The 11,852-nt window shown below is 50.3% G+C and overlaps 1 protein-coding gene across 4 annotated transcripts in view; it reads left to right on the top strand.

The window, feature by feature from the left end:
• Window positions 1–8,958, top strand: part of ATP1A1 (ATPase Na+/K+ transporting subunit alpha 1) — a 31,984-nt gene extending 23,026 nt beyond the window's left edge. For 3 of the 4 annotated variants that reach the window (XM_024119666.3, XM_028488964.2, XM_028488965.2), the window contains 10 exons: window positions 1,007–1,143; window positions 2,001–2,151; window positions 2,757–2,925; window positions 3,071–3,225; window positions 3,829–3,952; window positions 5,134–5,279; window positions 5,394–5,524; window positions 5,813–5,914; window positions 8,056–8,147; window positions 8,602–8,958. In XM_024119666.3, the coding sequence (XP_023975434.1) occupies window positions 1,007–1,143; window positions 2,001–2,151; window positions 2,757–2,925; window positions 3,071–3,225; window positions 3,829–3,952; window positions 5,134–5,279; window positions 5,394–5,524; window positions 5,813–5,914; window positions 8,056–8,147; window positions 8,602–8,630 (1,236 nt within the window). In that variant the 3' untranslated portion in view covers window positions 8,631–8,958. The remainder of the gene's footprint in view (window positions 1–1,006; window positions 1,144–2,000; window positions 2,152–2,756; window positions 2,926–3,070; window positions 3,226–3,828; window positions 3,953–5,133; window positions 5,280–5,393; window positions 5,525–5,812; window positions 5,915–8,055; window positions 8,148–8,601) is intronic. The other variant, XR_008617148.1, reaches the window with a different exon arrangement.
• Window positions 8,959–11,852: the final 2,894 nt, after the last annotated feature.

The raw sequence follows: 11,852 nt of genomic DNA, 5'->3' as shown, positions 1-11,852 counted from the left end.
AAATGTCTATTTAGGTCTTCTGCCCATTTTTGGATTGGTTTGTTTGTTTTTTTGATATTGAGCTGCATGAGCTGCTTGTATATTTTGGAGATTAATCCTTTGTCAGTGGCTTCGTTTGCAAATATTTTCTCCCATTCTGAGGGTTGTCTTTTCGTCTTGTTTATGATTTCCTTTGCTGTGCAAAAGCTTTTAAGTTTCATTAGGTCCCATTTGTTTATTTTTGTTTTTATTTCCCTTTCTGTAGGAGGTGGGTCAAAAAGGATCTTGCTGTGATTTATGTCATAGAGTGTTATTTTGAAATATTTGCCTTGTTCTAAATTAATACGCTTCATGCAGTGAATGGCATGTGTTCTGTGTTTTCAGTTAACTGGTTTTGGAAGGAATGTTTGGCGTACTCTGTATTGGTCTTAAGTTGCAGAGTATCGTTCAGGTACGCTGATACAGTGTGGTTCACTGTAGTTCGTGTAGTCTCCCTTGTTGCTGGCTGTTTGACTCTCCACTTTCTCATTCTCTTGAGTACTACTGCCCTGAAAAGCTTTGTAAAAATTATTCTCCTACCACCTCGACTGTATTCTAAATATAATCTGGGGTCAAAAAGAGCAGTGACTGATTTGAATTCTTGTTACTTACTGCTTTCCCTCCAAATTGGGCCAGTTTCAGGATGCTGACCCTTTACTCACCAGCATCAGATTTTTATCTTTTTTGTTGTTGTTGCTTTCAGTAAATTTGAGTATTTTTTTTCTGTGATGGCGTAAAAGGAAAAAGATATCGTTTATTCTGTGAGATTGTGTGCCAAGATAAAAACTGGGTATTGCTTTGTGTCTTCTGTGAACTCATGTCTGTATTTTGGGCTAGTTCATGTTTATCGGTTTTATATTTGCATTTCTTTCCCTTTGATGTTCCAAGCCGAGTCATCCTTGACATTTACTCTTGCGTACTTGTAAGACATCTCAAGGTCATTTGCTTGGCAGCTGCATTCAATAAATTGTCCTTTTCCTTGTCACAGGTCATCATGGTCACCGGAGACCATCCAATCACAGCCAAAGCCATTGCCAAAGGTGTGGGCATCATCTCGGAAGGAAACGAGACCGTAGAAGACATCGCTGCCCGCCTCAACATCCCAGTGAGCCAGGTGAACCCCAGGTAAGGCAGGAAGGTCAGAGCACTGTTGCCTTGAATGTGCAGATGCTGGTAGTTGGGCATCTTCAGCTGGTTCTACACAGTTTTCTTCTAGGCTTGCTCCGGGTTAGAGATGCCCCTCCAGTGCCAGAAAACAGCCTTGTTGTTCCTAGGGAGGGTTTTCAATAAGAGCGGTCACCATAAGCAACACTTAGATGGTGCCTACCGTTCGAAGCACTTGCTACAGTACCCACGAAGGTAGGTGATACTCCCACCTTGCAGAGCAGGGAGGCTGAGGCTGAGTTACGCAGTACCCTCGGCAGTCTAGCTTCTGAGTTCACACTGTTAACCACTGCACATACTGCCCTGCACCCAGCACCTTGTCATTTTCAGGTCCACACTAACAAAATAAAATGGGCAAGGCACAATTGTCCAGGTAGCTCAGGCGAGAAAGGGAGATTTTGGTAATAAAGTAAAATACATAACTTGAGACAACTTTGTTTTTAATGTTTTGTTAAGGTTTAGGGCCACCACCCCCCCCTCACCCGCAGCCAAACCCTACCTTGGGTTTGGTTTTTCATCAGCTCTGTCACCGCCTAAAACTTAGTTATGTTATTTCAATGTGTCTTATAAAGATGGGGAAAGGAAGATGAGAGACAGGCCTGCCCAGTGATTATTGTGAGTCTTGACGGAGATAATATATATATGAAAATGCTTTGTAACCTGTAAAACACTGCACAGATAATACATAATGGGGACAGTTCCCCCTGGCTTTGTGGTGTTTATGCAGTGTCCTGCGTAGTGTGGCAACATTCCTTTCTTGGGGATGAGCATCGTGCTGGTGAAGTGACGGGTGACTTGTCTTTCGCTCCTAATGGTAGGGACGCCAAGGCCTGCGTGGTACATGGAAGTGATCTGAAGGACATGACTTCCGAGCAGCTGGATGACATTCTGAAGTACCACACGGAGATCGTGTTTGCCAGGACCTCTCCGCAGCAGAAGCTCATCATTGTGGAAGGCTGCCAGAGACAGGTCAGCGCACAGCTGGGGCCGGGCTCTTTCAGGCGCCACTGACCTCGGTGATGGCAGTTCCAGTAAAAACAAAAAACAAAGCAACAGTGGTGGAAACATGAGCCACTTTCTCTCAGTCTCAGTATACACGTGCCAGTAAGACGCTCCGGGCATAGAGAGAAGGGTGGTGACTGGATCACGGTTCAGCCGAGACACGTACTCCACTGCACAGGTCTTTGCTGTGGCCCAGAGTCGGAGCTCTGGCACTCACCTGGAATAGCAGAGCAGGGTCCTAATGTGTACACTGGAGATGTGAATGTCCAGGAGACTCGCATCCCATACCTGGGAAAGACCTGGGGGTGGGGTGGGGGGCTTTCCAAAGCACCACTCACCCAAGTCATGACTTTGAGTAGCCCTTGTGAACAAGGTGGGGGACACGTTTGCTGTCACTCCTGGATTCTGGCTGTGGCTGTGTGCATTCCTGGCTGAGACGGTTCCGCGTCTCTGTAGAGTCTCAGTGGGAAAGGAGCAGTGTCTGTCTTGAGAGGCGACTGGAGGCTGCACCTCCCTTATACCCATCGCTAGACTACACGATTCCTAACCCGCATCCCTCCTTTTTCTGGCAGGGCGCCATCGTGGCTGTAACTGGCGATGGTGTCAATGACTCTCCGGCTTTGAAGAAGGCTGACATCGGCGTTGCCATGGGGATTGCTGGCTCAGACGTGTCTAAGCAAGCTGCTGACATGATTCTCCTGGATGACAACTTTGCCTCAATAGTGACTGGAGTAGAGGAAGGTGAGAGTGCTGCATGTAAAGCGACCGCCAAGACCTCATCCAGATGCTGCTGAGCCGTGTCCATTTCTGTACGCTTAAGGGATGTGTGCAGTATCTGGTCCCTCTCATTAAGCTCTACAGTAAAAACAGTCTTTTGCTTTCGTAGGTCGTCTGATTTTTGATAACTTGAAGAAATCCATTGCCTACACCCTCACCAGTAACATTCCAGAGATCACCCCCTTCCTGATATTTATTATTGCAAACATTCCACTACCCCTGGGGACTGTCACCATCCTCTGCATCGACTTGGGAACAGACATGGTGAGTGACTGTCACGGCTTCCACACATCACAGTGTTAAGGTGTGGTATTAGCACTCACCGCTGTGCTCTCTGGGTCCCCGTGGCCACTGTAAGGAAAAGAAGTTCTCGGTAGTGACATTTCCAATGTGTGGCAGCCTCAGCATCAAAGATTGAGTGTTATCATTCCTCAAGACAGCTGACAACATCTATTTAGCGGATAGAAATCTTCCCTTTTGTATAATTTTGCCCCCCCTTTTTTTTTTGAAAGTGGGACTCATAATATCTCATGTTATGAAAAACATTTTTTAAAGGGAGTGCAAGGGCTTCCCTGGTGGCGCAGTGGTTGAGAGTCCACCTGCCGTTGCAGGGGACACGGGTTCGTGCCCCGGTCCGGGAGGATCCCACATGCCGCGGAGCGGCTGGGCCCGTGAGCCATGGCCGCTGAGCCTGCGCGTCCGGAGCCTGTGCCCCGCGACGGGAGAGGCCACAGCAGCGAGAGGCCTGCGTACCGCAAAAAGAAAAAAAAAAAAAAAGGGAGGGCAAGAATCTTAAAACAAAAGGTTCACAACATCAGCTTGCTGGTTTCTGATAACTTTAAATCCCTTCTCGCCCCTCCTTCCCAGGTTCCTGCCATCTCCCTGGCTTATGAGCAGGCTGAGAGCGACATCATGAAGAGACAGCCCAGAAACCCCCAAACGGACAAACTCGTGAACGAGCGGTTGATCAGCATGGCCTACGGACAGATTGGTGAGCCGGCAGATTTAAAGTATCTGTAGGGGTGGTGGCGTCTGCCTTCTGAGACTTCAGATGTTGGGTGACTTTCAAATCTAGGGTGAGCCATGACCTAGGGTGAGACTGGGGAATTTTTTTTAGATTCCCTTCCAAGTGAGAATAAATCTTTTGCTGTCTGCCAAGAAACCATAGTTCTCTAGACGGGGCACCTGCGACTGAGCTCATCTGCCTTAGAACTGAGGGTGCCCCTGCTCACAGAGCCTTTCCAGTGCCAGGCACACAGTTCCTGGGAGCTGCACTATTAACTCAAAGGCGGCTTTTCCTGGGGGAAACCTAGTATCTGTCACTCATCTGACTCTGCAAACCCTGACTCGCTGTGCAGAGTTTGCAGGTTTGGCTGATAGGTCACCGCCAAGTGGCTACTCTGCACGCCCACCCTCCCCACCCCCAGGGCTTGATTTCTCTTCCACCAGTGGCGCATGACCGGCTAACAGATGGTCTAGGTGGTGGGCAGTGAAAATACCCTTTGATCCTAAATCCTCTGCCTTTAGGAAAACTTGGTGAAGCCACCATTAGCAACTTGTTCTTCTGGAGTAAGGGGTTGCATCACTGCGAACACTTGGGCAAAATGGGACAGATTGGTACATTATGGAAATATGGAGAAGATTGATTTGACAGTTGCTGACAACAAAGTAATTGGCTGGTGGCCGGAAAGACCTACTTTTGAGCAGGAGGAAGACTGTCCAGAGCGTGGGATGAAACCCCACCCCAGGAAGTTGAGCGCATAGTGATTGGATTGGATCCTGGGGAGAACGATCCTGAAAGTGGGGGGTGGAGAAAGATTAGGTCAGAAAGGGCCACGTTCATGATTTCCACAGTGGCTGGCAAAAAGGCGATGTGTGAAAATTTTGAGGCATGGGAGGGAAAGTCATAATTTTTCAGAAATTAAAATGTAGGGAAATGGATTTTTACCCCCAAGGGTCGTGCCCTGATGGAAGCAGATGATCGAGTAATAGAGATGGGCGTTTAAGAGCAAGGCCTGGGTACCGTCTTTTACGCTCTAAAAAGTGACTCATAGTGGAGCAGGCGTGAGCGAGGAGTGTGTCCCGGGTCGTGCGTCCCACCGGTCACAGCCTGTGAGTGATCAAGCCCTTCCTCCAGGCCCTGGTGTTCAAGTTGTCTTTCCAACCTCTCAGGTATGATCCAGGCCCTGGGGGGCTTCTTCACTTACTTTGTGATTATGGCTGAGAACGGCTTCCTCCCGACTCACCTGCTGGGCGTCCGAGTAGACTGGGATGACCGCTGGATCAACGACGTGGAAGATAGCTACGGGCAGCAGTGGGTGAGTGAGGGCTGCCCGCCTGACCGGTGCTGGACGGAGCTCCTCCAGCCCCAGGGGCCGGGGCCACATGGCCTCCGGACACGCATGCTCATCTGTCTGCCTTATGCATTTCAGACCTACGAACAGAGGAAGATCGTGGAGTTCACCTGCCACACAGCCTTCTTTGTCAGTATCGTGGTGGTGCAGTGGGCTGACTTGGTCATCTGCAAGACCAGGAGGAATTCTGTCTTCCAGCAGGGGATGAAGTGAGTAGGGCACAGTCAGGGGTCCTGGCTCAAAGAAGGGGTCTGGTGACGTCTAAACCCTTTGCCAAAAGCCCAGCACCTGACACACAGGGCAGAGTTTCTGGAAACTTATTTGTGGAGCAAATTGAGGAAGCAAAATGTTTTCTAGGTTTTTTCATCTGACCTCAATCAAGTTCCTAAGTATAACCAATAATACATAAAGACATCGACCTGCCATTTGACACGTAGCATTAGAAGGTACACTTCTGTTTGTGTTTTTTAACTTTTCCCCACTCCTGGTTTTTTTAGGAACAAGATCTTAATATTTGGCCTCTTCGAAGAGACGGCCCTTGCTGCTTTCCTTTCCTACTGCCCTGGAATGGGTGTTGCCCTGAGGATGTATCCCCTCAAGTAAGTCCATCCTCTTCTAGCTCCAGAAAGTGGGAAATAGTAAATGTGGCTTTTCCTCTCATGACACACGTTAGTAGCTGTTATTTTGGGAACTCTTGGGTGATGTGTACAGGAGTTCCTCTGGATTGGAAAATGAGGTAAGGCTGACTCAGTAATGCAGACCAGCAAATCCACAGACTGTGCTTAGGATTTGCCGTCACTAGGGCCAGCTGGGCTCTGGCCCTTGGGCTTGCTCGCCAGCCAACTGCACTGAGCACTCAGGTCCCCCATGGCCACAGCCCCGTCGTCTTGAGGCCAGCGGGGGATATCCTGGAGTTTGGCGACACAGGTTCCAGTCTTGATTGGCTCACCCAGTCACTGCGTCGCATGGCAAGCCCCTCACCTCTGTGGGCCTCTGGCTCTTCTGCTCTCGCAGGACAATGGTGGAGCAGATCTGAGGTCCTTCTTTTCCTTTACAGTCGAGCACGGCTAGTGTTAGGAGATCATGGGTGGAGGATTGGAGGAGGCTGACCACTAGTCTTTGGCCAGAACCCGACTGGCCTTTAACATGGTGAATGACTGCACTTTTGATAGACCTGAATTTTCACATATAGGATTTGCCACAAACTCCAGTAGTGTTTTGAAGCATTGAGTGTGTTTATGGTGTCTGCTAACTGGTTGTGGTTAGGCAGCTGCAACCTATTAAAATATGCTAAACCACAGAAAATGGGACCCTACGAGTCAAGCTTTTGATCTAAACCTCAGTCTTCCCATGCTCGCTCAGACCCATCTGGACTCTCTCGACTAGCCTGTTGCCCTTCACCTCCTCTCACTGATCTCATCCCCAAAGTAACCAAACCCTGTGGGCTTCCCTGACTGCCCATCTGTGGTGCAAGGGGAGCCTGGCATCTAGGGTCTTGTTACTGTGCCAGCCTGTCTTCCTAGCCTTATACCCATCCAGGCTTATGTTAGGTGAATTCAGTACTTCTCTTCTGCCCACATGTTTGGGAAGTCTGTTCCCTTCTCACCCCATCAATCCCGATAGTTCTTCAAGGTTGGTTTTCTCAGGGCTTGTCCCCATGTGATCTCACGCTCCTGGGCGTGTGCAGCTGCACCCCTCCTTTGCCATTATTGTCACTTCTGCTCGCATAGATTGTTATTTTCAGAGCATGGGCCACGATGTCTTTTTTGACCTTGTGTCTCCAGCCCCCTGCACAGAGCTGGCACACAACAGGGGCAAGCCTGATCCAAGCTGAATTCTATCATCTTGGGCCATTGTCGGTTAAGAGGAGGCTAGCAGGATCAGAGCTCTCTAAAAGGCCAAAATAATGGAAAATCTCTACAAAAGAGGCTGGTGGTGCCTCAGGGCATCTTTTGCTATGACTAGAGAACTTGTTCCCAATAGGTTCTACCCAGTGTGGAAGGTGGCTTAGTTACAAGGGTCCCCAAGTCAAACGAGGTCATCTTCTAGCATGTGGAGGACACACGAGACAGGAAGAGGAGGAGGAGATGCCAGAGCTCTGTCTTGGGATAGTCTTCCTCCAGTGGTTGCTGCGGGAAGCTGGTAGTCAAAGCGTCAAGCCTCCTTTGGAGGCCGCCTAGGGAGCCTGTCTCCAGGCTGGGGACTGTGGCAGCAGCCCCTGGGCCCCCAAAGGCCTCGGATCTCTGCTAGGGTTCAGCTTCTTATTCCCCAGGTCTGGGACTCAATGGACTCCTGACCGTCCCAAGCCCCACTGTCAGAGACCACATTCAGGGGGTGATTAAGCTGGTTGTGACCCACACCGGCAGTTCTTTATCTTCAGATGCCAGGACATCAGACAGATAAACTTGAGTGGGCTTCTTAAACTTTAGAAACGGAAGAAAGAAAATGTCCAGTTGCTCTGGAATCGTCAACAAAAAAAATCTAAGCTGACCTACAAACCAATTCTCATGGAAAACCCAACTGAAGATGGCAGTCCGCTTTCTGCCTCTCCGGGCCCTGAGCACACAGCAGCAGGCTGTTTTTATCATGTGTTCTGTGTTAATGCTCGGCCACCTACCCATGACTGTACTTGGCTTCTCCTTTCAGGCTGATTATTTCATTGTCACTATGCTGGTGTGCAGTTTCTTTTTCCTTTGAGCTGTGTGTACGCGTATAAATTGTCACTTGATTCTATTTCCAGACCTACCTGGTGGTTCTGTGCCTTCCCCTACTCTCTTCTCATCTTCGTGTATGACGAAGTCCGAAAGCTCATCATCAGGCGACGCCCTGGCGGTAAGTACAGGCATTTTTAGTTGGGGGTGCGGGCTGCAGAGGGGCGCCTGTGGGTCTACTGGCTTTTGCCCTTTTTCCTTTGAAGTGTTTGGGCTCCTCCACAATCAGTCTGCTTGGCTAAGTCCATTGGAAGCCAACTGTAAACTGACTTGAGTCACAGCCCATCCTCAGAATGGAGATCTCAGTTGAGGTTTCAGAACTGACCAAATACAAACCAAATAGGATGCAGTGGAAACTTGGTCAGAAATCTAAACCATCTTTCTAATTAACACGTTACTCTTAAAAGCATTTAAATAAATACAGTTGAGGGCCCAGATTGAATTTGGGTCAAACACCGCCCCCCTCATTGGCTTTGTTCCCCTGAGGTCCATCCTTTCTGTCTTTCCCTCTGCTCCCTCCCGAGGAGGAAGACTCACTGTTGCTTGTCTCTGTCTCTCTCTGTGGCCCCCCCCAGGCTGGGTAGAGAAGGAGACCTACTACTAGACCCCCTCCTGCACGCCGGGGAGCATCACGCCACACTCTGCACCCACCACCCACCCCCTCTTTGTGTACTTCAGTCTCGGAATTCGGAATTCTACCCTGGTAGGAAAGCACCGAAGCATGTGGGGAAGCGAGATGTCCCGGAATGAAGCATGTAGCTATATGGGGGGGGAGGGGGGAGGGCTGCCCGAGAAACATCCGTCTGTGGGAACAACATCGGGGAAGGTTTTTATGTGCCTTTTTGTTTTTGTAAAAAGGAAAACTCGGAAAGACTGAAAGAATACATTTTATATCTGGATTTTTACAAATAAAGATGGCTATTATAATGGAATTGGTCTCATGCCCTCATCACTTCCGTGGTCCAGATTTTCTTGTGTGATCGGTCTGGAGCCGTGGTTCCCAGCGCACGAGTCCCTGGCCAGGCGCTTCATCGGCATCACTTGGAACTTGTTAGCACAGCAAAGCCAGGGCCACTAAACCGGAAGCTAACCAGCAATCTGTTTAATAAGTCTCCAGGTGATTCTGATTCACATACGAGTTTAAGGACCACAGATGAAGGGGAAACTTTCTGCCCGTGCTTTTGTGGTCTGAGTAGGTGAGCTTACCTCCCCATTTTCCCGTGGGCTACTGCGGGTGGTATGGCTGGAACTCCCCCTGCTGCCTTCACATCTGCTTCTTGACTGACACACCGGTCACGAGAAGGATTTTCAGACCCTCAGGGGAGGGCCTCCTTCCCGTCCTGGTCACAGCCCCACCTGTGGGCTCTCAGATCATCACCGCCACCACGACAGCCTGTCTCTAGACCAAGATTGGTCTGAGAAGCAGAAACCTACGTATACACAGTCCATTGGGACATCACAAAGTGCTTCCCTTCCACGTAACTAGTTCCTAATTTAGCATCGAATAGCTCCATTTCAGAGAGTGGTTATGTTCCAGAAGCTACTTAAGAAAAAAAGGTGAAAGATCTGTTTACTTCAAGGTCAAGTATACCTCCGTCTTTCAAAGAGTTAGTTAGTGTAAAAGGCCCCCTCAAGGCCCATCACTCAGTAATCCCTCCTGCCTGCTGTAAACTACCTGTACTTCAAGGCTGTCCTTGCTTCAAGCCAATGCAATGAGGAGTCCTTACTTCTGGCACCAATGATCATGATCTGCCAGGTGGTCACAGATTGGGTTCGAGTATTTTTTCCCTGAAAAGCTTAATTCATCGCTCATGTCTCTTGTGCTGCTCGCTTCCAAGCTGTGCAGATGGGAAGGGAATGGGTGACGCCCGCATACCAGCCAGTCATTACGCCCAGCCTCTCCTGCTAGGGGCACTGGGAGGGCCAGGTGGTCTGGGCCGCCGTAGTCCAACCCACCAGTCGTCCCTTCTTTCTCGGGGCACTTTCTTCCAGAATGATCTCTATGCCTGTAGGCAAGTCATTTTTAAAGAGACACTTGTTCAGGGCTTCCCTGGTGGCGCAGCGGTTGAGAGTCCGCCTGCCGATGCAGCGGACGCGGGTTCGTGCCCCGGTCTGGGAAGATCCCACATGCCGTGGAGCGGCTGGGCCCGTGAGCCATGGCCGCTGAGCCTGCGCGTCCGGAGCCTGTGCTCCGCGACGGGAGGGGCCGCAACAGTGAGAGACCCGCTTGCCGCAAAAAAAAGAAGATCCCACGTGCCGCGGAGCGGCTGGGCCCGTGAGCCATGGCCGCTGAGCCTGCGCGTCCGGAGCCTGTGCTCCGCGACGGGAGGGGCCGCAACAGTGAGAGACCCGCTTGCCGCAAAAAAAAAAAAAAAAAAAAAAGAACACTTGTTCAGCCGAACATAAGGAAACTAGGATAAAGCTAAGAACCAACAGAGATCACAGGCTCAGGGCTGGTGGTTACTGGGTCCTCCCTGAGGACATAGCTCTGAGGGCAAGAATGGGGCTGCCCCACGTGCTTAGACTGGAACAGCCTTGTCAGGCTTGCTGGCCTCTCCTCTACTCCCTACACGTCTGTTCCCTGGCACGCCTGACAGCTGACCAGTGAACATACCCCTGATGAAGGTCACGGGTATTCCCTACTTAGAGGCATTTGAAGCAGCCTGAGACCGTAGATTCTGGAGGTGACCCCGGATAGCTTTCTGGCCAGGCCTCTGTGCAGCCCTGGACTTCTGGGAACACGGAGGGTAAGGCAGAGCAGGACAAGGGCAGAGCAGAACCTCCCGCCGTCTTTCCACCAGAATACCTCTGCCCTTTCTCTGTTTGACAATCCCTTGAATAAAAAGTTTTACAGCCAAACGTTTGATCTAGAGACCGCAGATAAGCAGCAGGCAAAGCTGGCACCAAAGCCAGGCCTCCCAAAGGGCCAGATTTTTCCAAGCTTCCTACAGGCAGCAAGAGTAAGTGCCTGGGCCTCATCATACGCCTTTACATTCACCCACTAACTTTAGCCCTGTCAGGAGGAGCTAAAATTTGCTCCAGAACACAATGGAAACGGTCTACCCCACAAATCTGCAGCTGAGCCCCCTTGACTCCCACCCTCCCCTCCCCTGCAATGCCCTCCAGACATCCCCAGGGTAATGCCCTCTTGGTCTCCCTCTGTGATGCCCTCCTGACACTTTCAACCACCTGCCCCTTTGGCCACGTCGATATCTGAGCTCTTGCCATTTTCAACGTCCTTACTGCTTCCTTATCTCTTTAGTGCTCACCCTCCTTCCTTTGATGGACAAGCTTCTAAGGGGAGTGCCCATCACTTCTTCATCTCTCTGCCTCCTCCTGCTGGCTCCCATTAACACTGGTCCACCGAAGTTGTCCTGGTTGAGGTCATCACTGATCTGATTGTTAATCCACTGGGCACTCGCCGGTCCTTCCTTGGCCTCTGCAGCACCTATGACTCCATCACATGCCTCCTGAAACAGCCGCCGTGTCTTTCCGACATCACCTCTGCCCTCTCCTCACCTTTCCCCTCATCTCCACCTGCCCCCTGGCTGCTCGTTTCTTCAGGGAGGTCCTCACCCACTCCCGCCTCATATTCTTCCTGGGGTTTCACAACAGATCACACCTACATGATGCTTTCCAACTCTCCAATCTGGTCCTCCCTCCTGAGCCCCAGACCCATAAATCCAGTTGTCTCCTGGACATCTGTATTTTTTCAGAAAGAGCACAGCACACAATAGAGTCTTAACCCCAGTGACAAACCCAAGTCTGAGGTTCTTCACAATGAACATGCTCTAGGCAAAGACATCTGTCTCCCTGTTGCCACTTT

The sequence above is a fragment of the Physeter macrocephalus genome, chromosome 4 (genome assembly GCF_002837175.3).
Source record: "Physeter macrocephalus isolate SW-GA chromosome 4, ASM283717v5, whole genome shotgun sequence".
Lineage (NCBI taxonomy): Eukaryota > Metazoa > Chordata > Mammalia > Artiodactyla > Physeteridae > Physeter > Physeter macrocephalus.
This window is presented reverse-complemented; position numbering and strand designations above follow the sequence as displayed.